This window comes from Podarcis raffonei, chromosome 3 (genome assembly GCF_027172205.1).
Source record: "Podarcis raffonei isolate rPodRaf1 chromosome 3, rPodRaf1.pri, whole genome shotgun sequence".
NCBI lineage: Eukaryota > Metazoa > Chordata > Lepidosauria > Squamata > Lacertidae > Podarcis > Podarcis raffonei.
The window spans coordinates 44,646,498-44,674,454 of NC_070604.1; the positions used below are offsets into that span (position 1 = coordinate 44,646,498).

A 27,957-nucleotide genomic window follows, 5' to 3' on the forward strand; every position below is an offset into this window, starting at 1 on the left:
AGCAGGGCAGGCGCGAAAGATTCGTCCCCGCCCCCTCCCTCCTTTCCTCTCTCTAGCCCGGCTATGGCGGAGTGAGGGAGTCACATGACTGGGAGGGGCACAACCTAGACCGGCTCGTACCATTCTCAGAGAGAGGGGGGAAAGGAAGACTACAAATCAGGTCCCGGAAGTGGCGGGAAAGGAGGCTCGAGTCCCGTTCGCGTAGTTTGGCCGCTGCATGTTGAGCGAGCTGGAGCCGCAGCTATGAGCACGTGCTCAGTCTCCAAGGTGAGTCAGGAGGGGGAGGGTGCGCCGCCCCGCCCGCCCTCAGCTTTAAAGAAGCCGCCCCCCCCAAACCCGCGCGCGCCTGGCTATCGCGTCGCCACGCGGAGGGTTCACTGAGCCCTGTCGACGGCAACGGCGGCCGCGCGTGGTTCGCCGCCCGTTCCTCGGAGCATGCGCGTAAAGGACCCCTGTAGCCGTATCCTCGCGCTTTGCCAGTCCTTACGTTGCGGTTGTAACGCCTCAGAAGGGGCTGGACCGCCAGGGTGGTTGTCAGAGACGCTTCTTCCCCTTTCCTGCTCAGCTGTAATGAAGAAAGAGAAGCGCAGGAGATTCTGAGTCTCTTTTGACCCCCAAAATGTGGAAGGAGAAAACCGGGAGGAGGGACAGAAATTCCTCTCCCTCTAGAGCCTTATCCAGAAATATGGCTGTTGTAAAAAGCGCACACATTGCACATGCTCTAATACGCCCAGCAGGTGGAATATTTGAAAGGTGCAGCATTTTCTCATCTGGAGATGCAGTGAAGGGATGGAAATTTCCACCTGTTGACTGTCTGACAGGCCTACATCAAGTATTTATTATAATTATTATAAATTTATATCCTGCTCTTCCCCTGATGATCACTTGGTGGTTTATAATATAGAAGCACAAAAATGCATAACATAGTAGCAAGCAAAAATAATACCCCCCCCAGCTTAAAAAGGCCCTAGATTGTTTAATTAGCCAGTTAAAAGCAGCAGATCCTCTACATGGTGGGGGTGAGGAAAGATAGCAAGCCAGTTCTCAGAATAGATATGCCTGCTCTAGCAAAACCAACCACTTGACAGCCAGGTGCTGGCATGGACTCCTGTCTGAATCGTCCCCACCTTTTTATGTTTTTCATAAATTTACTTTGGTAAGGGTTAGCACTTACCACTTCACTCTGCATATGGATGCAAAGAAGTTTGGCTTGGATAAAGGGAGGAAAGAAAAAGATCAGGATAAATGTGATTTTTCGCATACAAACTGGTGTACACTGCAAAAATTAACCTATCATTTGAAGCCAGGGTTGTTGTTAACCAGGGTCTGTACCCAAGGTTTGTCCTATGGTTACAGGCTGTGGTTAAGGAGGAGAAACCTTAACCATGAACCTAGGTTCAGATGACATGTTAAATCAAACCTTGACTTTGCTGCTATGCCATGCTGAGTTAAAAGGATGGGGAGGACCACAGCAATGTGAGCTCTTATCTGATAGCCAGGAAGTTTGGCCACTGCTGATAACCCATAGTTTATCATGATGTGCAAACCAAGCCGTTATATTTTCCTGCCAATCTGGAATTACGGTAAAATATTCAGTAGTTTTAGTCTTCCTTCCTTCCTTCCTTGTTACTCTTTAGGGCTGCTTTGTGTTCAAGCCAGATTCTAAGAAGGCGAAGGCATCTTCAGCAGGTTAGTACACAATATGTGTTATGAAACTCCACTTCCTAACAGTAAATTCAGACGGAATTTATATAACAATGCCATCTTTATTTTCCCATCTGTTCTGGGCATCCTTTGTAGCAGATATAACATTTCCTCCAGTATCTAAAAAATCAAGGTCTTGAGAGATTCTTTTTTAAAGGATCGGGTCATACTGTAAATTCCAGATTTAAAATTCTGCACTTGACATTTTCATTGTTTCCAGTGCTGGTATAATGTTGAAAAACAGCCACTCTCCTAGCTTTACACTGTGAATTTATTGACTGCTATGAAGGTCCTTTGTATTTTTAAAGGCAAGGATAGTAGGACAGTATGTCTATCTGTTTTCAAGGTAAGTAAAAGTGAAATAGTGTTCTTTTGAGTATATGAGGGTGCTTCTTAGATGTCATTTTGCTCCTTTCTTGTTCAGTTCAATCAACTGCAACTCAGCCTTTGACCTTCCTCTCTTGTCTGACCATGGTCAAGTCCATTGTTCATCTTCATAAACTTGAAATGAGCCTTGGGCTCATGGATGGGTGTTGAAGGATTTTTAGCCAACATATGTATGGTCTCATCCTAGGCAAGTCATTTTCTGTGAGTCTCAGTTCCCCATCTGTAAATGGAAATAATACAGTGGCTATGCCTCAGGAGCAAAGGCAAGCTTACAAGGATAGATGTGCAGCAGCAGTGAAAAGGTGAATTCTGTACTAGGAAGCATTAGGAAAGGAATTGAAAATAAAATAGCCAATATCATAATGCCAATATTCAAATCTATGGTGCAGCTACACTTGGACTGTATGTATTTTTAACTAGGGAAAATCTTTTTAAAATGGAGTCGCTGCTAAAATAATCCAAAGGATTATCGCCATTCTTGTATTGATTATTTTTACCTTACCCATATTGTGCTAGATTAGATTTTTTAAAATTGCCCTCCATCATTGGGAACAATACCTGGAAATAAAAAGCAACATATTTCAAAGTTGAGTGCTTTTCTATAGCATGCATTGAATAATATGCAAGGAAACCAGTTCTGCATATGTCTTCCATGTATATTGTTCTCTTTACTGTTTGCCATGAAAATATTTTGCAGGGAGGGATAGGGTTTACTGAATATATTATTTATTTTTCTTCAAATTTTAAGCTACCCTTCTTCATTAAGTTTACAAAAAATACAACAAAAATGATCAAACTAAAATATATTTAAAATATAAAGCCATTCCATTTAAAATGATATATTATCAACGGATCACTAAACTACAGCAGCAAAGAACCCAATTATACTGACCACAGACATCTCAACCCCAGAGACTTATTGACCAGTTCATGAAGCTTGGGCTCAATTTGGCTCTTCACCATTGGGCAACTGACAAGAACCACCTTGTCTTTGGAAAAATTCTTGTGTGAATCTATCCTCTGTAGAGGGCTTATTCAAGTAAATATGATACAACATTGCTCAAGATTTTTTATGGGCAAACCTAAATACTTGGATCCTCTTTCTCTTCTACACGAAAGTCGGAGTGACACAGAAAACCTAAAATGAGGGTGAGAGATTATGGGAGTTGTAGTCAGTAGCATCTGGAGGGCCAAAGATTTCCCATCCCTGACTTAAAGGAATATGGTGGTGAAATGTAATTAGGGATTCTGGCTACAATTTTATACCTACTTAGCTGGTAATAAATCCAAATGAACTCAGCAGGACTTCATTTGGGTTGACATTTATGGATACAGCATTCCATACTGAGGCTGTATAAATCTTACATCTTTCATAGCTATTGGTGGGGGTTTCTTTCTTCCTGAGCTTTGTCCTGACACCAGTTGCAACTCTCAGTTAATTTATACCTCTCCTGTGAAAAGAAATCTTCAGTATTCTGTTGCACTTAAGTTTTTTGCTTGAGAGGAAATTTGTTTTATAAATATTGAGTGTGAATGTCATTTCCCCCCTTGTTTTTCTAGCTGACTATTTTAGTAAAGGCAATACTGACTCAGAGGATAGTGAGCTACGATTTGATACTTGTCAGTTGTTATGGAAACAGATTAAATGTGAAACAGAGGTGAGTGTTGCTGCTTTTAACATTAACCATGAGATTTACTTAAGTCAGTTGTGTCTTGGGTGGGGGAAGGAAGCTTAGAAAATGCTTGCATTGAAGAAATAATGTGATATGCAGTCTTTTCTTTTACTTAGCCTGTACAATGGGTGAAACAGCAAGACTTTGAGCAATATTTTATACCCAAACTACTCCTTAATCTCTTAAGGTACCGTATTTTTCGCCCTATAGGACGCACTTTTTCCCCTCCAAAAATGAAGGGGAAATGTGTGTGCATCCTATGGGGCGAATGCAGGCTTTCGCTGAAGCCTGGAGAGCGAGAGGCGTCGGTGCGGACCGACCCTTCTCGCTCTCCAGGCTTCAGGAAGCTATCCACAAGCCTAGCAAGGCTTGCGGGCGGCAGCCTGCAGCCCAAACCACGGGGTGCGCTCCGGAGGACGCCCAGTGCTTCGGGCAGATGTCCGCAAGCCTTGCGAGTCCTTGCAAGGCTTGCAGGCAGCAGCCTGTTCTGGGGGCTGGGGGGGGATAATTTTTTTTAACCCCCCCCCAAAAAAACCTAGGTGCGTCCTATGGGCCCTATAGGGCGAAAAATACAGTACTTTTTGCAGCCTATCTGTATAAATTGTGGGTATCTTTCTACAATGTGTGAGCTGTTAGCTCCTTGTACAAGGAGACAGATTGGACATCCCTAGAGCCAACCATGCATATGCTTTTTCCTGTCGAGAATGAATTCCACATTCTTGGTCATCAATATGCATGTAAATTCCCCATGGATAACCTGGTAGAGAAGGTTTTGTAAATTGAAAGAGGGTTTTATTTTACCTTTTAGACTGTTCATGTAGTGCTGTTATTAAGACTTCAGTCTTCTGCCCTGTTGCTATCTGTAAATATGTAGCAGTTGACCTAAACATATTTAGGCTTGAACAGCCCCCCTTCCAACAAATATTGAAGGGGTCAAAGACACCTTGGCCCCCTAGAGTTGGCGCACCTGCTTATGGCTGACAGAAACAAGTTGGATTCTGCTTGTACATCTTGTGGTATGGCCTCAGCAGGAATTCAACAATGTCACTGTCTCAGTTACTACTTAATTTGTTCCTTTTTTTGCTGAGGAGCATTTGAAAATAAAAGCTACTCTGTGGAATTTCTGTTGTCTTTGAACTGCTAAAGGTATCAGATCTTTGACTTTTTAGGGTCATATCTGTCTTAAGTAGCAACAAGTAAGGAATTGAATTTTTCCTACAACTGATTCCCCATCCCCCATATCCGTCTAAATGGCTTTAAGAACCCCATACTCAAATAGAACATTTAAATCGGAATCATGAGTTGACTGAAACAGCTATGGAAACCACAGAAACAGTGTTTATAAACAATTGCCAGGAAACCTAAATAATTATGTGTTGTTGGATCTTGATTAACCTTTGGGGACTGCTCTTTAAAAATACACGGAATAACAATACGTCTCTTCATTCAGGCAACTAACAAAGTTCTGTGCATGTTATCTTTTTAACAGCAACTACAAGAGGACTTGAATAAAAAATTGTTTGATAACCTCATAACATTTTTGAGACAATCTCATTCAGACTTCCAAAAGAAGAAAACAAAATGGGCTTGTCGAATGAAGTCCAGTGAAATTCCCACTGCAGCTGTTGTTCTAGGTAACGTTTTATCTGGCATTGCATTTTTATTTATTTATAATAACTGCCATAACTTGGTATGAATCCTAAAATTAAGAAAAAAGAGAGATTGGGTAGAAGACTTAATACAGGCAAGGATCATAACATTAAGAATTGTTAATGGGCAGATTAGACATGTTGGCAACATAGTTGCCAAACAGGCAACGGCTTAATGCTAACACAGGCTTTTCAGCAGTTTGCAAAGTATAAAAGCCAATTACACAAACATTTAAATATAAACAGCTATAATTAACATAGGCAATAATGCAATCCTATTAAAATGCAATGTTGTATCCAACATCACAGTTCCATGCATGCAACATACTTCTGCATGTGCAATGGAACTTCCACTTCCTCTCCTTCCACCTGCAGCCCCCTTCCAAACCCCATCTGCTGCAGAGAGTTGGGGGACTGTGGAGCAGATTTGGCAGGCATATACGGGGAGGAGAGGAAGGGGAAATCCCATTGCACTAACGTATCTATTTCCAGTGTTAGATACAACCCACACCAATTAATCCAGAAGGCCTGGGTCAAAAGATGAAAGGAATATCTGTATAAACAGGTGCATCTTCTACAACTGGTCAATTGCCAGTACAGATGGGTCCTTGGGTTTCAGCAGGGAGTGATAACACCGGTGTTGCCAGTGAAAACTCATGTCTGTGTTACCATAAGGCATTAATCATCAGGCCGTAACAAGACTAATTAGTTCCATTTGTTGATCTTAATGCCTGTACCAAGCAATTGAAGGGTATTTGGTCTTTTAGTAATGTCATACAGAGCAGAGTTGTTTGGGGCTTCTACTTTTTTTAGATCAGTATGTCAGAAACGGGATCTGCCCTGGTCACGTAAGGTGAATCATTCACTTTTAACAAGAAAAGGGCACACAGGCAGATGCACATTGCAGAGAGACAAACCACAAAGAGCTTTTCTCCTCAGCTGAGCTCCATCCAGTACTTGTCAAGTCTGCAATGCTAACATGGGAATAAGTCAATTAAATTCAGTAGGACTTACTTCTGAGTAGACTCGGTTAGGATTACACAACTCCCTTGCTCTGGTAAGAGATACTGCTTATATCTGAGAGGATTACTTTTTCCACAGTGTTGCGTTCCTAGATTTACTTCCAATAATCCTTAGATATTTCTCAGTAGAGATGTCCTAGCAATTTTCTAAAAGCATGAGTGAGGAAAATATATTTTCTTGAAGATGGTGGGGAAGGTATAGAATATACAGACCAGATTATGTATTCAAACTGATGAAACTGCTATTAAATTAATTTTGGTGTCATCCCAGACCAGAGTTTATTGTCTGAGTAAAATAGTTTAAACATTTTGGCTCATGTTGGTAGCTAGCAGAGATTTGTGTTTGTCACAAGCAGCTGGTGGAGGGGCCAGGACTCACTGGATGCCATCCTGTGATTGAAGCTCAGGGCAACTGTGAGGCCTTGCTCTCCTCCCAAGCTTCTGAGCTGGGAAAGATGGAAGGATAGCACTCATCTTTCCTTTGCTGATTCATTACATTTAATGTGTTTGCAAATTATTGGATATGTGCCACCTTCATTGCCAGAGCCTAGTTATTTCAGTTTTGTGTCTGCACATTCCTTCTAGGGTGTAAATTATTTCTTTTGCCTTTGCTTTTCTATGCCTTTTCTTGTTTTGTTGCTTCTTCATTCAAGCTGCAGATGCCTTTGCTATATTGCTAACTGCCTTTGAACTTCGTCTCAGTTTTAATATGGAGAGCTAAAACAAAGGCCCAAATCTCCCTTGGGCATGCATTACTAGTTGCATGACCTTTGGATCACAGCCGTGTGAGGGGAGGATGTCCTTTTGGATTTCTAGCTCTTTGCATTTTTGCATTTATGTGTAGATTTAACAGTATGTCCTCAGTTCCTTTGTCTAAGAGCCAGTTCTCATGTCAGCCTCATAATGAGGCATAACAAGTACAGAAGCTCCCCCTCTGTCTGAGCAATCTACTTCCAACACCACAAATGGTTGTAGATTCTAATGCACCCTCCCCCCTCCCATTGTCTCATTCAGTCTGTCAGCATCTGTTTTCTCCTTGAGAACAGGACATGAAAAAGGGCAAATGAGAATGCTGGAACTGGAGCAATTTAAGTGTGTGTTGAAATTAAACACCAAAAAAAAAATAAAATCCAAATTGGCTACTGGTAGTGTTCTTGCTTAAAAAATGAGATCTTTATATTTTTTTTAAAATGGGTTTCCTTATATTTTCCACCCACCCACCCCAAATAACATCCTGGATATAGATTTTTAAGCTAGCAGGCCTATTGTTCCAGATATTCTGTGAGGTTAAGCATTATATTGTTGTGTCTGATCAGTTTGGACATCTCCTGTTTTATGGTAACAGTTAGTGGCTTAAATGTCTATAGCCAATTCTTTGCCACAGAGAAAGTATACCCTAGTTTAATTAAAAGTAGTGAAATACTACTTAAACAGCTCTTTTAAAAAACCCTGACTTCTGTCCTTCACATATTATAAATGGTGACTTTGCTTATTATTTGGCCACGATTAATTTCTTCAGAAGTTTTGGAAGGGAAATAGGCACCGAGCAGTTAAGATTGCATCTTCTGACAAAAGTTGATTGCTTTATTGATCAGTCAGCCCACAGTTTGTTTATCCTTCCTCCTACTTCTGATGTACTTGTAAATTTTCCTTTTCCTTCTTTCACTAGAGAAGAGTACTAGAAAATATATTGACCTTTAAAATAAATTATGATATGCAAGACAGATAAAGTGGTTGTTCCTGAGCTTATATATGGAGCCTTCCCTTAAGTTAAAAATGTTTTTGTTAATCACTTTTTTCTAATTCAGGCTGCAATCCTATGGATGAATTTCCTAGAAGCAAGTTCTAGTTGAGACTTGCTGTACAGTGCTACCTCTGGATGCGAATGGGATCTGTTCCAGAGCCCCGTTCGCATCCTGAGTAGAACATAAGATGCGTCTGCGCGTATGGGGGTTGCGTTTCACCGCTTCCGCGCATGTGCGTGACGTCATTTTTAGTGTCTGCGCATGTGCGATCGGCGAAACCCGGAAGTAACACGCTCTGTTACTTCTGGGTCACTGCGGAGCGCAACCTGAAAATACTTAACCTGAAGCTACTTCAACCTGAGGTATGACTGTATATATTAAAAGATATATTTAACAAGTACAATGTAGATATAGTTCAAGATAGTCATCCACATTGCTACTGTTTTACCTCTACAAATGTAAAATGACTATATGGTAAGCATGATAGAAAAGTATATTTTGTCATGTTTAAATGCAAACAGCACAATTCTGACTTGTCTTACTCCTAGGTGTCAATGTTATGGACCATGATCTGACATTTAAAAGCCTCTCAGAAGTTCTCCATGATGATGTTACTCCTTTTGTAGTGTCCCTAAGGTCCAAAGAATGCCCAGGTAAATACTGCAATAACTTGAAGAGGCTTTTTAGTTAAGTAGCATGCGGAATATGGGAAGTATCCCTAGAAATACAGTATATTTAGGCCTTTCCATCATTAGCCTTGGCAGTCAATGTTTGCTTTCATCAAAGTGCTTCTTCTTCTTCTTCTTCTTCTTCTTCTTCTTCTTATTCTTATTCTTATTCCCACCCATCTGGCTTGGTTTCCCCAGTCACTCTGGGTGGCTTACAGAATATGTAAAGCAGAAGAAAACATCAAACATGAAAACTTCTCAATATAGGGCTGCCTTTAGATATCTTCTAAAAGTTGTACAGTCGTACCTTGGTTGACGAACGTTTTGGCTCCCGAGCGCCGTAAATCCGGAAGTGGGTGTTCCGGTTTGCGAACGTTCTTTTGGAAGCTGAACGTCCAGTGGGGCTTCTGCAGCTTCCAATTGGCTGCAGGAAGTTCCTGCAGCCTATCGGAAGCTGCACCTTGGAAGCTGAACGGACTTCTGAAATGGATTCCATTCGGCTTCCAAGGTACAACTGTATAGTTCTTTATCTCCTTGACATCTGAAGGGAGGGTGTTCCATAGGGAGGGCACCGCTGCTGAGAAGGCCCTCTGCCTGGTTCCCTGTAACTTCGCTTTTCGCAGTGAGGGAACCAGCAGAAAACCCTTGGAGGAGGAACTCAGTGTCTGGGCTCAGCAATGGGGATGGAGACGCTCCTTCAGGATTACTGGGCCAAGGCAGTTTAGGCATTAAAGGTCAGCACCAACACTTTGAATTGTGCTTGGAAACGCACTGGGAGCATTAATATTCTAACATGACTAGTTCAGTGGGTTTGAAGCCTTTCATTCTATTGTTGTTGTTTAGTCATTTACACAAGAAGTTGTGGGGGTATCTTGAGTACAAAGGGTTTTGTGGGTTTTTTTTGCAATGGGGTCAGCATGAAGAAGAGTTATTTATTTCAAGTTCTTACACATAAGAGAGTCAAATGACTTTTGTATGTATTATGTGTTGTATATAAACACATTACAGGTTTGGTAACATTCCAAACAAAAAACTGAAGTTTGCCTGACCTCCTGCACTGTGTGATTGTCTTTTATAGAGATGCAAGTGGTCAGTGCATATTCAGTGCTGCTCCTGTTGCCAGCTTGAGACCTTTAACTGGAGGTGTCACAAACTGAATCAGGAAACTTTTATGTGCAAAGCATGAATTCTATACTGAGTGGTGCTGTTTTAAACTATGCAAAATAAGCACACTTTATTCAGTTTTCTATATTTTAAGAATCTAGGCTGAAGAACTTGGTTTACCTTTGATGTAAATTTGATACAGGATTTGGTTGGTTGGTTGGTTGGTTTAGTCTGTGAATGAAAATGAGTGAAGTGAACAAGTCTTAGTCGCATAATTCCTTGAAAAATAGTTATTTTTTAACAAGATTGCTGAGAAATCTAGCATTTTCATTATTAAATATTTGTGTATGTATATTTTTATTGTCAAGGCATAAAACAGCTTCTGCAAAAGCTGATGATTCAGCTGATGGGTTGTCATGTAGATGTGGACTCATCCGAAGAAGAATATTCCAAGCCTTCCTCAAATCGGATCCGCTGCTCCGTGGCATCTCTTATTGATTGGTATAGGAACATAACCAAGGTAAGCTTCAGAATTGCCTCTTGTAAAGTGTCACTGTTTTCCAGACTTAGTTCCCGCTAAAAATTTTCCCTGATTTGCCCCATCTAGTTAAATAGCTTTATTGGTGAGGTGTAGATTACATCAAGATAAATCCTGTGTTGGGATAGATGCAAAGTACTTTAATGGATAATCCTTCTTCCTAGGGAATTCTGGGAATTGTAGCTGTGTGAGGAATAGGGGTTTCCTAACAACTCACAGCACATTTCCCAGGATTCTTTGGGGGAAGCTGTGATTGTTCAAAGTTGTATGATGATGCTTTAAATCAATAGCGCAGATGGTGCCTTGGTCTTGCTAAGGTAACAATTTACACTGTCAGTCTTAACACAAGCTAAGATAACACAAGAGAGGGTTTTTGTTTATCCTCCACTCCACTTTGTATATATATGTTAATTACATGTATATTCCATCTCTCATTCACCATGAACTCATCAAAATCTCCTATCCAGGCACTGATTTTAAGCCTATTTAGCTTCAGCAAGGTTGCTGCATCATGTTGCCTTCAAACCATGCCCCTGGAGCGTTATTTTTGATGAGAGGTTTAATTTTCTTTTCGTATTTCCCCCCAACATGCACTATGACTTGAAGGAAACCGATACCGAATCTCCATGCAGAAAAAGGGTGTTCTCTTCCAGACATCTGGAATCTCCTCCAGTTGTAGTTATTTTCAAAGACTTGGAAAGTTTCACAACCAAAGTTCTGCAAGATTTCATATTTATTAGCAGGTAATATGATAGATTGCATAAGGGGGGCGGGGTCTGTTCTAATTCATGAAAGCAACTGATAATCTTGACTTGTGCCTGCATTATTATTATTTGTCTGTTTCATAGTAAGTACAAATACAGGTTCGGGTTACTCTGTTGTGTCATTTGAAGATTAAATTATAGGCTGGGGGCACAGTGATGTGTACAATTCAAATGTGGAAGCAGACTTGCAGCCCACTCCTATGCATCCCCCCCCCCAAAGTAAGCCAATAAGGTTGCAATGCAGTGCATACTTACCTGTGAGTGATATATCTCATTTAACTCAATGGGACTTTTGTTTGAGTAGTCCCAAATGAAATTGCATGGTGGATTTAGTTGTAAAAAAAAAATTCCAGGAAGTGTGCCTAGAATAATAGCCAAAAGATATTTAGAGAACAAAATAGGAAAAATCTCTGGGATTTCTGAACAAACACTGGCTTGACGTAAAGTGGCGGAGCTAGCTGAGAAGTGGTCTAGAAATCAAATAAGAGCCTCAGCATAGTTTTACATTTTCTTTTTTTTTTATTGACGCAAGCACGACAGTAACAAAGCCAGTGGCACTTGTGCGTTTAAATATAAAATAATGATTAGGCACAAAAGTCAACCTCCTAATTCTGTGAAGGTAGGCTTGAAAGTATGAGTGCATTAGTGGATGGAATCTCAAAGCCAGGAGGTTTCTGAGCAGCATCTTCAGGAGCAAGGACTGTGTTTGCACCCTGCACCACACTTTACCTGTCTTTGCACCAGCAGAGGTAGAATAAATCATGCAAATAAACAAACATGTGAAAGTTGTCTTTGTCTGCATAGTTTACAAAGAATCCAGACTTTCTTGCTGTGTAGTACTTAATTTTTGCTGCACACAACCTTGTGTGTTTCCTTTGTTCTATATATCACTTTCAGTTATAATTTGAATTTGAGATTAAAAGGAAAGCTTCAGATTTATTTATTTTTAATCTACTTTCAAATATATATTTCAGCTGCAGCTCTGGCTGTCCAGATGTTGCTGGACTCCCATCTCCCATTGGCCCTAGCTGGCACTATCAATCCTCATAGATGATGTAGTTCAAGGCTGCAGGTTCTCCATCTTGCCTGCGGTCTTGAACTACGCATAGTGCACTAAGCAGGGAGTTGGACTAAGTGGCCTCTAATCAAAACCCCATGATTCTGTGATAACTGGCACAGCAAAACGTGTACCTATTAAACTGAGCACAGTGTAATAGCCATGTTATACTAGCCAACAAAGGACTTGACAAAGCTCCTCTTTCTGATGTCTTCCTGGGAATGTCAGCCCCTGACAGGCCACAATATGCAGCTGATTAGCTCCATTCTCTTTGGTATGTATCAAGTTGTACATGCCAAAACTAGGATGGCCAGAAGGATTTAAAGGCCACATTCCACATGAATAGAGGCTATGAATTGTAAAATTATGTTTTTGCTTCCTTGCCTCATTAATATTGACACCACTGTATTGTTTAATGGGTGGGTGGTGTTGGAATGTATTGCCCTCTGATCACAATATACAAATTTAATTTTCCCTCCCTCTCTTTTTCTCTTATGTACCATAGTCATTGTATACAAGAATTTCCACTGGTACTTATTTTTGGAATTGCCACCTCTCCAATGATCATCCATAAGTTACTTCCTCACACAGTTTCCTCTTCGTTATGCATAGAGCTCTTCCAGTCTCTTTCATGCAAAGAGCATTTGACTAAAGTAATTGACAAGGTAATTGCCTTTAACTACAAAGGAAAAAGTAGTTTTTATTAAACGATATGATAAAAGTAAAACTGTAGATTTTTGAATGCAAGGCAGCACCCTTTTAAATATGTCTTGTATATGTTGGGATAACCCACCAAATTATGTAATAAATTGAAAGGAGCAAGGTTTTAATAAATGCTATTTTCTTCTTTTTTACTTCAGCTACTCCTAACAAGCCAATTTCCCTTTAAACTTAGTGAGAAAGTTCTGCAGGTGCTAATAAATATATTTTTATACCATGATTTCTCTGTTCAGAACTTCATCAAGGGATTTCAGGTAAGAACAACACAGTTGATGAACTTTAGATGTTACACTTCTAGCAAACTTAGGTTTACTACTTCACTGTGAAAATTAAGGCAGTTTCTGGATTATAATAACACTGCAGACTGCAACTGGGTTTCATATGATTGAGTACTTCTACTTACTTCCCTGCACAAACAGAACTGGCATGGAGAGGAGAAAAACCCTTCTCTTTGATGTCTGCTTTCTGTGTACAAAATCCCCACATATGTAATGGCACTGTTTCACCTAGAACAGATTGATAGGTTACAATCGCTCATTTAGCTGGGGACCACGCATGTGTCTTACACCATTGAAATGAAACAACAGTGGTTTGGCTGATTGATTTCACTCAGAAGAAAAAGGAAATAGGAAACAAATGGGTGGGAAGATAAAATTTGTAAACTTTAACAAAATCTATTGAGCGATTCCTTCATGAAAATACATGGAGTCAGCATGATATATTTCTGTAACACTGCTGTCCCAGTGAATAAATCTATCAGATCAGTTATGTATACACTAATGGGCTGGTTTCATAACTAATCCATCCAGTTGCATATTGAAAATGTACTCTACAACTGGCATAATTGCTATTTGTTCAGAGTATATAATACTGAGCACCAGTGGTGTTGGTTGCGGTTGCAGAGCAGGGAGGAATGAAAAAAGCAAAGTGGTTGATTATTGGTCTCTGTGGATAATTATTCATTTGCCTTTTAGGGAAGCAAGTGATTTCTGTAACCTGATTTACTGCCATATTTTTAAAAATGCATTGCACATGGTTTCAGCTTGATGCTAATTATTTAACAAAATAGATATATTTTTCCAATTGCTAACAATAGTTCTGATATTTTGGAAAATAAAATTTTGAAATCTCAGCATTGATATGTACTGTGATGACCTTGGTGCCTGCAGCTCTCTCTTTTGGAGCATTGTTATTCCCACCCACTCAGTGTGCTGTGCTGTGAGCTCCAAGAAGCTAGGAAGAGAACAGAAACGTTATCACACAGTCAGTGTGAAAACATTCGAAGACTGCCATCTTTTAGAAGGTAAAAGATGAAAATAAATCACTGCCTGCCTTTAGGTGAATTTCTTTTCAAGTTTAGCCTTTCACATGTGGTTACATATGGCTCGTATAGTTGTGTGTAATTTCATATGAGACTGCATGCATGCTGTGCAGAGAGGTCTCTGGAACCTGGTCTTGAAAATGACCATATTCCAATGGATCTATGCATTCATGGGAGACAAACTGTGTTTGCAGCTAGAGGGTACTTTTGCCATTTTTGCTGCAGCCACTTGCTGTGCTGAATGTGCAAGCTCCATTTTAAACTGAAAATCAACTTTCCTTGATAGCAGCATGCAATGGAGTACCATTAGCAGGATTTCTGGAAGTCAAAAAGTTGATCTTCCTGTGCCTTTCCCTCTATCAACTTGCTTTAGTTCCATTTTTTTTTACTTCATTTCCAAGACTGTTGTTGCTATTAACCATCCAGACCTTTATTTAAGAGATTCTAATTGAATGGAATTCTAATGGAAATTCTGATTGAAATGAATTAAGTGAACACAAAATTGCACATGGATTCCCCCCCCCCGAGTACTATCTGTCTGTCTGTTTGCCACCTGGTACACATAGCCTGGAAAGTACTGTGTTAGATCCAGATCTCAACTTTTTTGAATGAAACATCTCCTTCTGTCCACAAAAGGCTTTTGATCTACAGTGAGGGGGGAAAGTATTTGATCCTCTGCTAAATTTGCCCATTTACCCTCTGATGAAGAAATGACCAGTCCATAATTTTAATGGTAGGTTTATTGTAGCTGTGAGAGATAGAATAACAACAATTAAGGTCCAGGAGTGGCCTAGCCAGTCTCCAGACCTTAATCCCATCGAAAATCTGTAGAGGGAGCTGAAGGTTCGAGTAGCTACACATCAGCCTCGTAATCTTACTGACTTGGAGAGGATCTGCAAAGAGGAGTGGGACAAAATGCCTCCTGAGATGTGTGCAAACCTGGTGGCCACCTATAAGAAATGTCTGACCTCTGTAATTGCCAACAAGGGTTTTGCCACCAAGTACTAAGTCATCTTTTGCAAAGGGATCAAATACTTATTACACTCATTATAATGCAAATCAATCACTGACTTTTGTCTTCTGGGTTTCTGGGGTTTTTCCTGTTGTTATTCTGTCTCTCACAGTTACAGTAAACCTACCATTAAAATTATGGACTGGTCATTTCTTCGTCAGAAGGCAGACGGGCAAATTTAGCAGGGGATCAAATACTTTCCCCCCTCACTGTAGCTGGGAAATGCCATAGTGGAAAGTGGGAGGCATAAGAACATAAGAAAAACCTACTGCATCAGGCCAATGGTCCACTTAAGTCCAACATTCTGTTGTCCCAGTGGCCAACCAGATGCCTATGGGAAGCCTGCAAATAAGACCTCCTTTGGTTTCCACAACTGGTATCCAAAAGCATACTGCCACTGACTATGGAGGCAGAGCATAGCCATCATGGCTAGTAGCCACTGAGAGCCTTATCCTTCATGAGTTTGTTTATTCCTTTTCTAAAGCCATCCAAGTTGGTGACCATTGCTGCCTCTTGTGGGAGCAAACTCTGTAGATTAACTATACAACTTTGATGGTCTCCTCTCCACCTGCAGTCCCCCACTCCATCTCCAACTCTATTCCAGAGGATACCCCAACACTATGGAAAAGATTTTTGTAGGGTACAAGAGATCGCAGAGAGAAGGGAGAATTTGCAGAAGGTAGTTTTTCCACCCCTTACGCCAGCAAGTGCAAAGTCTAGATCCAAGCCAGAGTTAGTTTCTCTTATGTTTAGGAAGATAATATGTAATATCCTTCATCATCATCATCATTATTATTATTATATTTTAGAATGTGTGTATTCCAGATGGAACAATAACAACAGCTCATCTAGTATAAACTGGTAGATTCCCAAGGTTCCAAAATACTGTAATGAAGTCACTTCCTTAAAAAAAATGAAAGAAATTATATTGTATGGTTTGGTTTGGCTTTTCATTTTTTGAAGCACACTTTTCTTTTCTCTTCAGGTTTGTTGAAAACCAAGTATCAAACAAGCAGACAGTTCTGCTGACAGATGATGAATGTTTAAAGGTAAAATGTAGGCTGAAAAACCCCCTTAAGCTTTTAAACCCCTGAGTTCAAGCATTCTTTCCTACTGTGCTAAACAGCATAGAGTGAGCAGTGGGACCAAGGAGCAGCCCTGCTCCCAGCACTGCTTGCTCCATCTAAGCCCTCCTGCAGTATCCATGCATACAGCATGTATGTTTGTAGGGAGGGGGCCTATTCACATGTAGTTGGACATGTGAAGGTTTCCCCTAGAATCTGGTGATTGTTCAGGGTTTGATGGACAGGCAGTCAACAAAATGCATGACAAATCTTTTGGCTAACATACATTTCTGTGTAAAGCAGGAATGGGGAATCTCTCTCAGTGGAGAGCTGCATGGTGGTAAGAGGCAAAAGTAGGCAGAGCAATGAATGTGAATGTTACTTTGGTACAGTAGACAAGTTTCTACACACGTGCGTGGGCACACATGCATGCACACCCTTTTTATCCTCCACCTGGCCAAGTAAGAAGCATTGGAGTTTGAGGACACTTTCCAGCTGGGCAGAAACACTCAAGGAGGGTGAAAAGGAGGAGGAGTGAAGATATGGAGAAACCTAGAGGGTTGCATTTGGTCCCCAGCCCTGATATAAAGCAGCCAGATGTTGCAGAATTATATTCCATTGAAGTCTTTCATATTACACATTTGATAATGGGAGCCAAACCCATATTTTCATGTGTTATGTGTAACCAGCCCATTCACTCACTAAGTATGGCTTGTCTCTTCGACCTGAGCATGCATAGGATTATATCCTTCCAGCAGCACTATGCTACTTTTATGTATTCAGAAGTCAATCCCATACAGTTTAGTGAAGCTTACTGTTGAGTACGGAATGAATTACAGCTTCAGATGTTTATATACAGAAATTCATGAGTCTTAGAAAAGTCAACTGAGGTCCAGTTTTTTATACGATATAATGCAGAATGTCCAGAAAGACGTATACCTGACATGCATTAAAATGCTGCTCTGTTGTTTTGGAAGTGAAAGATTCTCTTTGGAAGATCACCCTCCTCAAGTCATCTTTATCTGCTAGAAATTATTCATCAAATGAGAGACAGAGTGGCAAACAAGGGCAGTGAAAGCACCAGTGATTCAGTGCTGCATCTTTCCAGCTTAGATAAGGCTTTCATAAAACTGAAATTAAATCTTCCTCCTTTGGGAATTGTCAGACTTCATTTCAAAGTTATAACAATGGTTGAACTTAATAGAAAAACCTGCCAAAAACAACCCAATACCATCAAATAGAAGGCCATAGCACAAAATTATCTGTCTGATGCATCCAATAAATTTAGCAGAACTGGCACACAAATGGATTTCCTCTGTATATCTGTAAGGGGCTGAAGATCTCTAAAGTAAATTTTGTGTGATAGGAAGATATAATCTCAGATCAAATAATTCTGCTAGAATAGAACAAATGGACTAACTTCTCAAAATACTGACTTCTTCCATCTGTAAATTATAAGAAAATTTGTCAGGCTTTGTTATGGCACTAAGCTTTCAGTCTTTGCCAAAAATTTATGTAGTCTGCTATTCCCTATATAAAGGCAGGCATTAAGTGTTGGCTTTTATAGAAAAAACATTGAGGTTCATTTTAGCCAACTGATAAGAAGTTTCAGCTTCAGACACACAGGGGCACAGCTTGTTGGAGTTGTAAGGCAATCTCAAACACAAATGAACTACCTACAGGAGATCTTTAGTCACAACTAATTTAAGACACATTAATTTCAATGGGTCTGGCTCCTAGGTATAGTTAAGTCTCAATCCAAACCGTTAAACGTTTAAGTTGCTTATCGCGGATGGCGTTGTGGGTAAAACCTCAGCGCCTAGGGCTTACCGATCGCATGGTCGGCGGTTCGAATCCCCGCGGCGGGGTGCGCTCCCGTTGCTCGGTCCCAGCGCCTGCCAACCTAGCAGTTCGAAAGCACCTCGGGGTGCAAGTAGATAAATAGGGACCACTTACCAGCGGGAAGGTAAACGGCGTTCCGTGTGCTGCGCTGGCTTGCCAGATGCAGCTTGTCACGCTGGCCACGTGACCCGGAAGTGTCTGCGGACAGCGCTGGCTCCCGGCCTATAGAGTGAGATGAGTGCACAACCCTAGAGTCTGGCAAGACTGGCCCGTACAGGCAGGGGTACCTTTACCTTTACCTTTTAAGAAGTTTCAGCTTCAGACACACAGGGGCACAGCTTGTTGGAGTTGTAAGGCAATCTCAAACACAAATGAACTACCTACAGGAGATCTTTAGTCACAACTAATTTAAGACACATTAATTTCAATGGGTCTGGCTCCTAGGTATAGTTAAGTCTCAATCCAAACCGTTAAACGTTTAAGTTGCTTATCGCGGATGGCATTGTGGGTAAAACCTCAGCGCCTAGGGCTTACCGATCGCATGGTCGGCGGTTCGAATCCCCGCGGCGGGGTGCGCTCCCGTTGCTCGGTCCCAGCGCCTGCCAACCTAGCAGTTCGAAAGCACCTCGGGGTGCAAGTAGATAAATAGGGACCACTTACCAGCGGGAAGGTAAACGGCGTTCCGTGTGCTGCGCTGGCTTGCCAGATGCAGCTTGTCACGCTGGCCACGTGACCCGGAAGTGTCTGCGGACAGCGCTGGCTCCCGGCCTATAGAGTGAGATGAGTGCACAACCCTAGAGTCTGGCAAGACTGGCCCGTACAGGCAGGGGTACCTTTACCTTTACCTTTTAAGAAGTTTCAGCTTCAGACACACAGGGGCACAGCTTGTTGGAGTTGTAAGGCAATCTCAAACACAAATGAACTACCTACAGGAGATCTTTAGTCACAACTAATTTAAGACACATTAATTTCAATGGGTCTGGCTCCTAGGTATAGTTAAGTCTCAATCCAAACCGTTAAACGTTTAAGTTGCTTATCATATATTTTTGAAGATTCACTGTTTAAGAAGTAGTTGCTTTATTGAAGACTTTTTATTTTCTGCCACAGTAGTTGATTTCTTTTAAGGGAAATTGGTGTAAAATAATAGTAGTAAAATGGGGAGAATAGAAAAATAGTTGACACCCACTGCCCAAGATATTGTGGGTATACTCCTTTACATCCACTAGGAGGCAGATTCTTTGAAGAAAGATTGCCCACCCACCTAGGAGTAAATTTCATTGAACTTTGAGTAGACATGTATCAAATTGTGCTATAACTTGTACAGTTGGACTATAGGCTCCCAGTTGCTTGCTGTAGCAAGTAGTAGGCTAATCAGACATTTTCCTTTATCAATTTAGGAAACAACACAAGAATTGCTTCAAGACCTACATACTTACCATGAAAATTATTTTCCAATTCTATGTTGTCTTCATGCTTTCACATCTTCTCTTCCCAAGTATCCATTAGGCAAACAAGTATGTACAAATCTTTTCTGCTTCATGTTTTCACATCTTGAGGAGTTTGAATTCATTTTGCAGTCCTGCTGCTTCACTATCTCTGCAATAGAGCCCAAGCACTATTGAGTTCTTTTTTCTTTCTTTTTACTGTTTGTATCACCCAATATCCGTGCATGTACATCCATCTCCGTGTCTTCTTGACTCTGAAGCAAACACTTAGGTTTTTAGACTTAGTTATATTGGGTTGCATCTTAACCTGCTGGCCACAAATGGAAAGGCTCCAGCTGTACCTGCAGAGAGTCCTCTGTGAACCGGATGTTTATATGGTGGGAAGAAGAGGTGACTTCTGCTTATATTTTTCCTACTTCCTGTCCCCCAGAGCTACCTCCTAAACTGTTCAAGATGATCCCAAGTGTCTCAAGCAGATTTTCAGAGAGAGGAGATTTAGCAAAAATCATCATCCATGCAGGAAAGCATTCAGTTCATGGAGTTATGTTCTGCGTAACTCTGGAGGATCAAAGATTTGGAGCCATCTAATTGCTTTGGCATCCTTCTGGAAATCAGTACAGTACTTGAAGGAGCGTCTCCACCCCCATTGTTCTGCCCAGACACTGAGATTCAGTGCTGAGGGCCTTCTGGTGGTTCCCTCGCTGCGAGAAGCCAAGTTAGAGGGAGCCAGGCAGAGGGCCTGCCTTCTCAGTAGTGGCACCTGCCCTGTAGAACACCCTCCCACCAGATGTCAAAGAGAAAAACAACTACCAGACTGTTAGAAGACATCTGGAGGCAGCCCTGTTTAGGGAAGCTTTTAATGTTTAACAGACTACTGTATTTTAATATTTTGTTGGAAGCCGCCCAGAGTGGCTGGGGAAACCCAGCCAGATGGGTGGGGTATAAATAACAAATTATTTATTACTATTATTATTATTGAAACTGCACTCTAAAAGGGCTAGGAAAAAGATACATTTCCCAAGGAACAGTTAAAGTAGCTTAAGTCTGTGGTGTAGATTTATGCATATCCCATATCACACAAGTGTCCTGTTTGGGGCAGGACACCCTAGATTTACAGAAGCCACTTGGCTTCTGATGCCAGTCCCAAAGTCCCATTTTGGTTCTCACCACCGTTTCTGCCACAGCCACCAATGTACTTCTGGAAGCCAGTGCCACACTCGCCTGGGAACCAAAAGAGTGCTGAACCAAAAGATGCAAGTTTGTTGGTGCTGCATTCTCCTATTCCTCTGGCATAGGTTTTCTTTGTAATCTGGGTCTTGGGCTACAAACACTCCCCCTATCAGTGGCGGAGCTTCATGCTCTGGCACCGGGGGGGGGGCAGAGAGCAGGCGGGGGCGGGGCTGACATGCGTCCTGGGGGCGTGGCACACAGCCCACACGGGTGTGACGCACATCCTGGGGGCATGGCGCTCTTCCTGAGGGGGCGGGGTGGCCAGCGCAGGCAGGGGGCAGCTGCGATGGCGCGCTGCCAGGGGCAGTGTGCTCCCCTCGCACTCCTCTTCCTCTGCCAGTGCCCCGTACCCCGTTTTAAAGATCTGAATGGTGTTGAGTCATCCACATTTGAGGTCAGTGAGTCCTGAGGACTTCCAGCTTTTCATGAAAACAGTGACAACTTAGCCCTTTGTGTTTTAGATTTTTTAAAAATGCTAAATTTAGTCTATTCCATGCTTGTAAAACGTTCTCTTCTATTTAACAGATCAGAGAGTTATATTGCACATGTTTGGAAAAGAAAGTGTGGGAAACAGAAGAATATGAGTCAGCTATTCAGCTGGTGAGGTAGCCTTCTTTCCATTTTCTTCTTGTGTTTTAGATATTTTAAATGCCTCCATCTGCTATTCAAGAAGAACTCAGTAATGTTGCCAAACAGGAAGCTTTTTTGTAACTGACCACATTGTTTCTCTTTGATAAAGTGGATGTTTTTAATTTACATTTCTATCCTTTATAGTGGGGTTGCCAGCAGGGATACAGAGCCAAACTCTAATTTTTCATTCATGCTTAGTAACGCTGTGAGGAAAACCATTGAGCTGTTCACTGTATCCTATTACATTTCATCCCCACCCGTTTTCTCCAAGGATTTTGGGACAACAAACATGGCTCCCTCCCCCATTTTATTATGTGAACAAGCCAGTGAAGCAAGTAAAAATGAGTAATTGGATTAAGATACTGAGATTTTGAACCTAGAACTTGCTGTTTCAAGCGTGACACTCTATTCTCACTACATCATTCTGGCTGTCATTGGTGTGTGCATATGTATATACGTACTTTCAGCTATAGATGTCAGGATTTTGAGGGTATGGTTTTGATTTAGAAGTTTTTGCTGTGAGCCTACCCATCAGGGCTTTCATTGCACCTAGCTATCCCAGGTGACATTTCTGTGTAATTTCCCATCTTCACAATGTTCTTACAGTAGCCCTGAATGTGCTGTGTTGAAATATCTTGAGTTTGAATGAAAGGATTTTTACTAATGGAGAAGATTCAGAATAAAACTATTTGAGATTTGTAGATTATAAAGAGTGGAATCCAGATTAAGTTAATTGAATGTAGTTACCTTTGAAATCACTAGGAACTAAGTAATGGCTAAGGTTAAGCGTATCTGTGAGCTCTTAGAGTTGCATCATATATAGTGCACAGTTTTGTAACTAGCCAAGTAGGGAATAGTGGGTTATAGCCAATGCTCAACAAATGACATTCCACTCTCACAACAGGATGTTCCTTTTCTCTCCTCTCCCTGTGGGCCCCCAAAATCTGCACCCTCTGGAACAGATTTTGAGGCTCCACAGGAGAGGAAGAAGTAATTCTATTGCACAAACAGAAGTCTCTTGTGCAAATGGAATAGCAGCATTGAATACAACCCAGATACTTAAATGGTTTTAACTTTGTTTCTTAATAGTCCACATTCTTAAACAATAAAACTGGTAGCTTGAAAACCATTATGAGTTTTCCATGCTTTTGCAAAAATGCTAGACAAAAGGCCAGGCATTCTGCTAAATGCTTCAAGCAGTTTACTGTGTCTATAATAAGTTACGAACATTGTTGGGCTGTTTTTTCAGGATGATGGCCAAGGATGAGTTGGTGGTGATTCTTGAAAAATGTGTGGAGATTATTACTTCCTCTCCTTCAGAACATCTTAAAATCCCTTCAGAGAAACTGAAGCAGTACCTGGACCAATTTAGGAATCTTGAAGGTATTTTGTACCAGTTTGTGTTAGAAATTTAAAGTCCATTCCCAGCATCAGTCACAATTCTCACTGAAAACTTGGAAAATAGCTTCCGTATACTGGGCACCGTTATAAGAAGAAACTATTGGCAGACAAAAGAATTATTGAAATGTTTGTCACAGTTACAGCAGCCGAGGAAAGTAGATAGTCATGAAGTCTGTAGGCTTCCCAACTTTTCTGAAATAAGTCAGCAGCAGGCCTGTTTAATTTTAGAAAATGAATTCCTGAAGTAGTAATGCAAATAAGAAAGTGGCTGTGGGTTTTTTTTGTGTGTACAGCTAACATGCAGACCTGCAGCAACAGGTCATTGTCATTGTCCTTTTTCTTCATAGGGGTAGCCTAATTTATTTTACTGTACTACACGATTTCTAGACAGCCTGTGATAATACCACAGACCAGCACTGCTTGTTAAGATAAGGCAGACTGCCATTTGCTGAGCATTACTCCAATTAGATCTGCCCTTATCGTACACAGCTTAAACTAAATAGGAGAAATGTTAGTTTTCAGGCCTTGCACTGCCCCTGCATTTGGCCACCTACTCCATAACTGTTGCAGAATAAAAAAATGAATCCGGTGTTTACGAAGCAGTGGTTTCATTTATGAGGTTTTTGACCTATGCCCATTTACAAAGGTTTTGCTTGTCTGCCTACCCACATTGATAACCAGAGTAACAAAAATGGCCAAATACAGGCTTATTTTTGGATTTCTGGCCCGTTCCTTAGCAAAAGATTTTATACATTTCTTAAATGATACAACTTGAATAAAGAGAACTTTAACTTCAGTAATGTTTACTCTAACTGTCCAGTGTAGGTTGTAGCCAACCCACTCTTAATACTTTAAGAGGACACCTTAAAATCAATGGAGTTAGGTTACTTCTGTTCATGGTTTTCAGTGGGCCTCCTTGGAATATGACTTAGTTGGAGTCAGCACACCACAATTCAGCTGCTGACTGAATTGGTTCACCTCAGTATCCTCAAAGTGTTTATAGCTCTTCTTTAAATGAGAGTTGTGTGGTGAAGTGGTTAGTGTCAGATTAGGACTTGGGAGACCTGGGTTCAAATTTTCACCCTGCCGTGAAGCTCACAAAGACCTTGGTCCAGTCACTCTTTCTCAGCCTAAACTACCTTACAAGTTTGAGGGATAACTATGTATGCCACTGAGTTCCTCAGAGGAAAGGCAAGATACAAATAGGGGCTAGCAAGACTGCTTAAAATTAGCAGTCTGCAGATGTTATTAAAATGTATTATTCTTGGAAGCATTATTTGCTGTTTTCGATGTTCTGAAAAAAGACCCCAGATATTTAATACGCTGCATTTGGAAGAAATACAATAACCTTTGGCTTCATTGTGAACAAATTTCTTTCTGATGCTGATCAGTTCAACACATGTTGCTTATAAAACCTCAAACTACGTACAAGACAGAAATATGAATGCTAGATCAGAAAGTGAATGAGAGCATTTCTTTCTGACTCTGAGAGAAATGTAGGGGAATTGTGCAAGGCACTAATTACAAGGCAAGCGTGAGGGTCCCAAACTCACTCTTTCCTCATTATGCTAACTTGGGGGAGAGAATCAGCAGTTCAAAAGGTGTGAGTAACCCTTCCTTTGCCTGCAAATTCACCCATCGTTTTCCACTCTGCCAACTTGAAGTCGTCCAGAAAACAGAGGGGGAGTGTGCAAATCAACCAGTGACTCTTTTCCACCTGTAAGCTCATCAAAGGGAAATACATAAACAGAGGCGAGGATTATTTTGATTTGTAAGAAATAGAAGTTTTGTGCGAAGACTACATGTATTAGGCAATTGGCAAACATGAGCTTTAAATCTGTTAAAGAGCTTAATGCTGAAACCTCATAATCAAGGGCTCAATAGATGTGAGAATAGAATTGCAAATATAGGAATATGTGAAGATTTTGAGGAGAACCATCTTATGCGTGCCGTCAATAGGAATAGGTGGAAATTATCCAAATATGAATCAGAAAGCTGTAGTTGAGCTTTGTGCTTTATTTTTGTGTACTTTTAATTCCGTAAATCTTTGGTGCTTGAGGCAGTAGAAAATAAGCCTCTTTTCTTTCTAAATATTTTACATAGGGGCAGTGGAGCGGAGTGAGATTCAAAACGTTGTATCCAGCTAAGTTATACTAAGAGTAGACCCACTGAGATTAGTGTAGCTAAATCAGTTGCAGCCATTAATATCAGTGGGTCTACTCTGCAGATGACTTAATTGAATACAGCTCCTAAAAGTATATATGTGTGTGTTTAACAATAAACGAAAGCTCTGGAAGGCAGTGGAACAGAGCAGTTTAGTTTCCGCGAATGTGCCCAATAAGATTTAATATGGGATTAAGTGGTGCACAGGGATTTCAGTCTTGATGCATCTTATCTCTTATTCTTCTTTGAATAGGAAGTTCTTAAGCTGTCCTGTTTGAATGCAGGAAATTGATGGGGGCAGGGAGAGAAGGGGATTGCAAATTTCTCAAAAACATATTCTCATCTGTTTTCCACTTAACTGTTTGCATCTTTCTCTTCCTTCCATGGACAGGCAGTAGCAGTTCACATAACCCACACAGTTTTCTGACTGACTGACCCCTGTTCTTATTCTGATAGCAGAAGCGAATGGTGGTCAAGAGGAGCCCATCTCCTCACTACAAGAACTTCAGAAGAAGACAGATCTTTATCACCTGCAAAAGGTCAGACTACCTAGGAATGAAAATATTATTAGCTAGACTGATGGCCGTATTTTAAGCACCTTTGGAATACAAACCAGATAAAGAGAGCAGTTTCAGCTTCAACACAGTGTGATCTTGAAATTCTGACACAGTCCAATGTAGCGAAGGGACAGGGTCCTCCCCAACCCAGTGTTTTCCTTCTTGGTCTGTTCTTTACCATGTCCATTCTTGTCAAAATATACTGAATTCTCTGAACACCCAGATGTTACAACTTGTGCAGAAGTGGATGATAATATGATTTGATTAATCCCGAGAGCAGGAGTTGGGTTTTGCTTGGCACAAATGTTTTACTCTCCCTTGTGCAAAGTATCACAGGGTGCAGGTACTAATTGAATTTTGCATTATTGGTAAGTTTTAATCTCAAGGTGCTCCAGGGCTCAGGTTTTTTTCTTCAAAAGTGAATAATCTGAAGTTATACCAGTAAGAGGCAGCAACTTATGGCTCTTCACATCATGGCAATAGCTGACCTTGGGCCAGTCACTACTTCTCAGCCCAATCAACTTTGCAGATTAGTCGTAAGGACATAGTAGCATGGAACCATGTGCTGAGTTCCTTGGATGAAAGGTATAATTCAAGGAAATACCTAGTCAGAGAGAGGCCCATCAACATAAACAATCTCCATTGTTCAAGCATGTGGTACTACATATTCATTGGGAAGGAAGGAATTGATGGGAAAAATCTTGCTACAAAGATGTAGCAGTCACATAAGCACTGGCAGTAACCTCAGATCCTGAGTAATTGAGGCTCTGCCATGGAGAGCTAGCCCTTTGGCTCAGCTTGATTGGTCAATCTAGCTGCAAATCAGGGTTGAAGTGTAAAGCAGATTTTAAGAAAACCCAAGAGTTTCACTTACTTGCTTGCTTGGATTAGTATATTATTCTTGCTCTTTGCTGTAATAGAATCACAACTGATGAATTTTAGAAGGAAAGAATTACCTGGAATTTCTGTATCAGGTGGTCATGAATTTGTGGAAACTGTTAGTTCTAGTCCAATAAAATTTCACTTACATGATAGTTGTTAATACTTGTAAAAGTGCAACTGTACTAGTTAAGGAACACAATACTATTTTGTCATCAAGCTAATCCTCTTTATTATTTATCACTGAAATCCACAATAATAAGCTTTTTCTTTTTCATTTAAAAAAATCTAATAACCTCATTAGCATTGCCAAGTGATTTACTCAATATAATTACTTGGAAATTCCTCTTTTGTTTTGCTTTAGACCCTGCTGGAGATGAAGGAATCAAGAAAGCTTAAGAAACTAACAAAATTTGAAATGCTTCGTTTTGAAGTGGTTGACTTTGTAGATGGCCTTGTAAGGTTAGCTTTGCTTTCTTTCTGACTTGGTTGTACAACTTTGCGTAACAAATTTAGTTCAACAGTAGACAAAGGCGCAGTTCAGCTGTGATGAACCATGGTTTGTTCAACCAAGACAAATGTGCACACCTTCCTTCCTCTCATTCCCTCATCCCTGTGCAATAGGAGGGGAGGGAGGTGCACACACAAAGTTCATTCCCAATCCAACAAAGCTGAACTAAGCCCAGATTGGAAATGATAAGATTGGGTAAAAAGTATCTGCAGAAAACCACTCTGTTTCATGCCAATACATTGTGTTCTTAACTTGAACTTGAAATTGGCCCAACATTGCATCAAGAACAAAGAATGTTGTCAACTAAATAGCAGTCTGGCAGGATGGAGGGTCAAGGGCAAAAGGAGGGAGTAGCACATGATGATAACTGATGGGTGTCATAATAAGACAGCTGTGGAGTGCAGTAGCATTAACTATGGGGGTTGTGGCTGAATAGTTTATAAACATGGCTTATTCAATAAATCAGGGTTTTTATTTGCTTTGGATGTTTTTCAGTTTCACTTTGGTTCATGGAAATTCAACTAAGATTGAAATACAGCTTTAATATGGAAATCACCTACAAAATGTTGTGTTAAGTAGCTCTCTCAAAAGGAAAGATTGAAATACAGAAGAAAAAGAAAACAGGCAGAGAAGTTGTTAAGTAACGTGTCACTACAGACTAGGAGACTTTTCATCCTCCTATATTTGATAGGGCACACATTAGCAAACTGATATTGGACCCAAGTCGCGTTTTTTAAAAGCTACTGAGGTGCGTTTTACAACTGCTGCAAATATGTAGAGGAGTTAAATCTGCACAGATCACATTTTGGAGGAATCTGAAAATGGGACAAAATGTGGTAAATGTTGTTGGTAACAATTGATGGCTTTAGTA

General features: G+C 40.8%; 1 protein-coding gene across 4 annotated transcripts in view; it reads left to right on the plus strand.

Annotated features, from left to right (window-relative positions):
* The first annotated feature begins 81 nt into the window (after window positions 1–81).
* ORC3 (origin recognition complex subunit 3) overlaps window positions 82–27,957 on the plus strand; it is a 34,731-nt gene continuing 6,855 nt past the window's right edge. Inside the window, exons 1-16 of one of the 4 annotated variants that reach the window (XM_053381427.1) lie at window positions 82–267; window positions 1,638–1,689; window positions 3,652–3,749; window positions 5,254–5,398; window positions 8,729–8,833; window positions 10,321–10,472; window positions 11,097–11,233; window positions 12,817–12,976; window positions 13,172–13,285; window positions 14,201–14,334; window positions 16,350–16,413; window positions 19,668–19,784; window positions 21,471–21,550; window positions 22,825–22,958; window positions 25,599–25,678; window positions 26,940–27,037. In XM_053381427.1, coding sequence (XP_053237402.1) covers window positions 244–267; window positions 1,638–1,689; window positions 3,652–3,749; window positions 5,254–5,398; window positions 8,729–8,833; window positions 10,321–10,472; window positions 11,097–11,233; window positions 12,817–12,976; window positions 13,172–13,285; window positions 14,201–14,334; window positions 16,350–16,413; window positions 19,668–19,784; window positions 21,471–21,550; window positions 22,825–22,958; window positions 25,599–25,678; window positions 26,940–27,037 — 1,694 coding nt within the window. In that variant the 5' untranslated portion in view covers window positions 82–243. Of the gene's footprint in view, window positions 268–495; window positions 754–1,637; window positions 1,690–3,651; window positions 3,750–5,253; window positions 5,399–8,728; window positions 8,834–10,320; window positions 10,473–11,096; window positions 11,234–12,816; window positions 12,977–13,171; window positions 13,286–14,200; window positions 14,335–16,349; window positions 16,414–19,667; window positions 19,785–21,470; window positions 21,551–22,824; window positions 22,959–25,595; window positions 25,679–26,939; window positions 27,038–27,957 lie in introns of those variants that run through there. The other 3 variants (XM_053381426.1, XM_053381428.1, XM_053381429.1) reach the window with 3 other exon arrangements.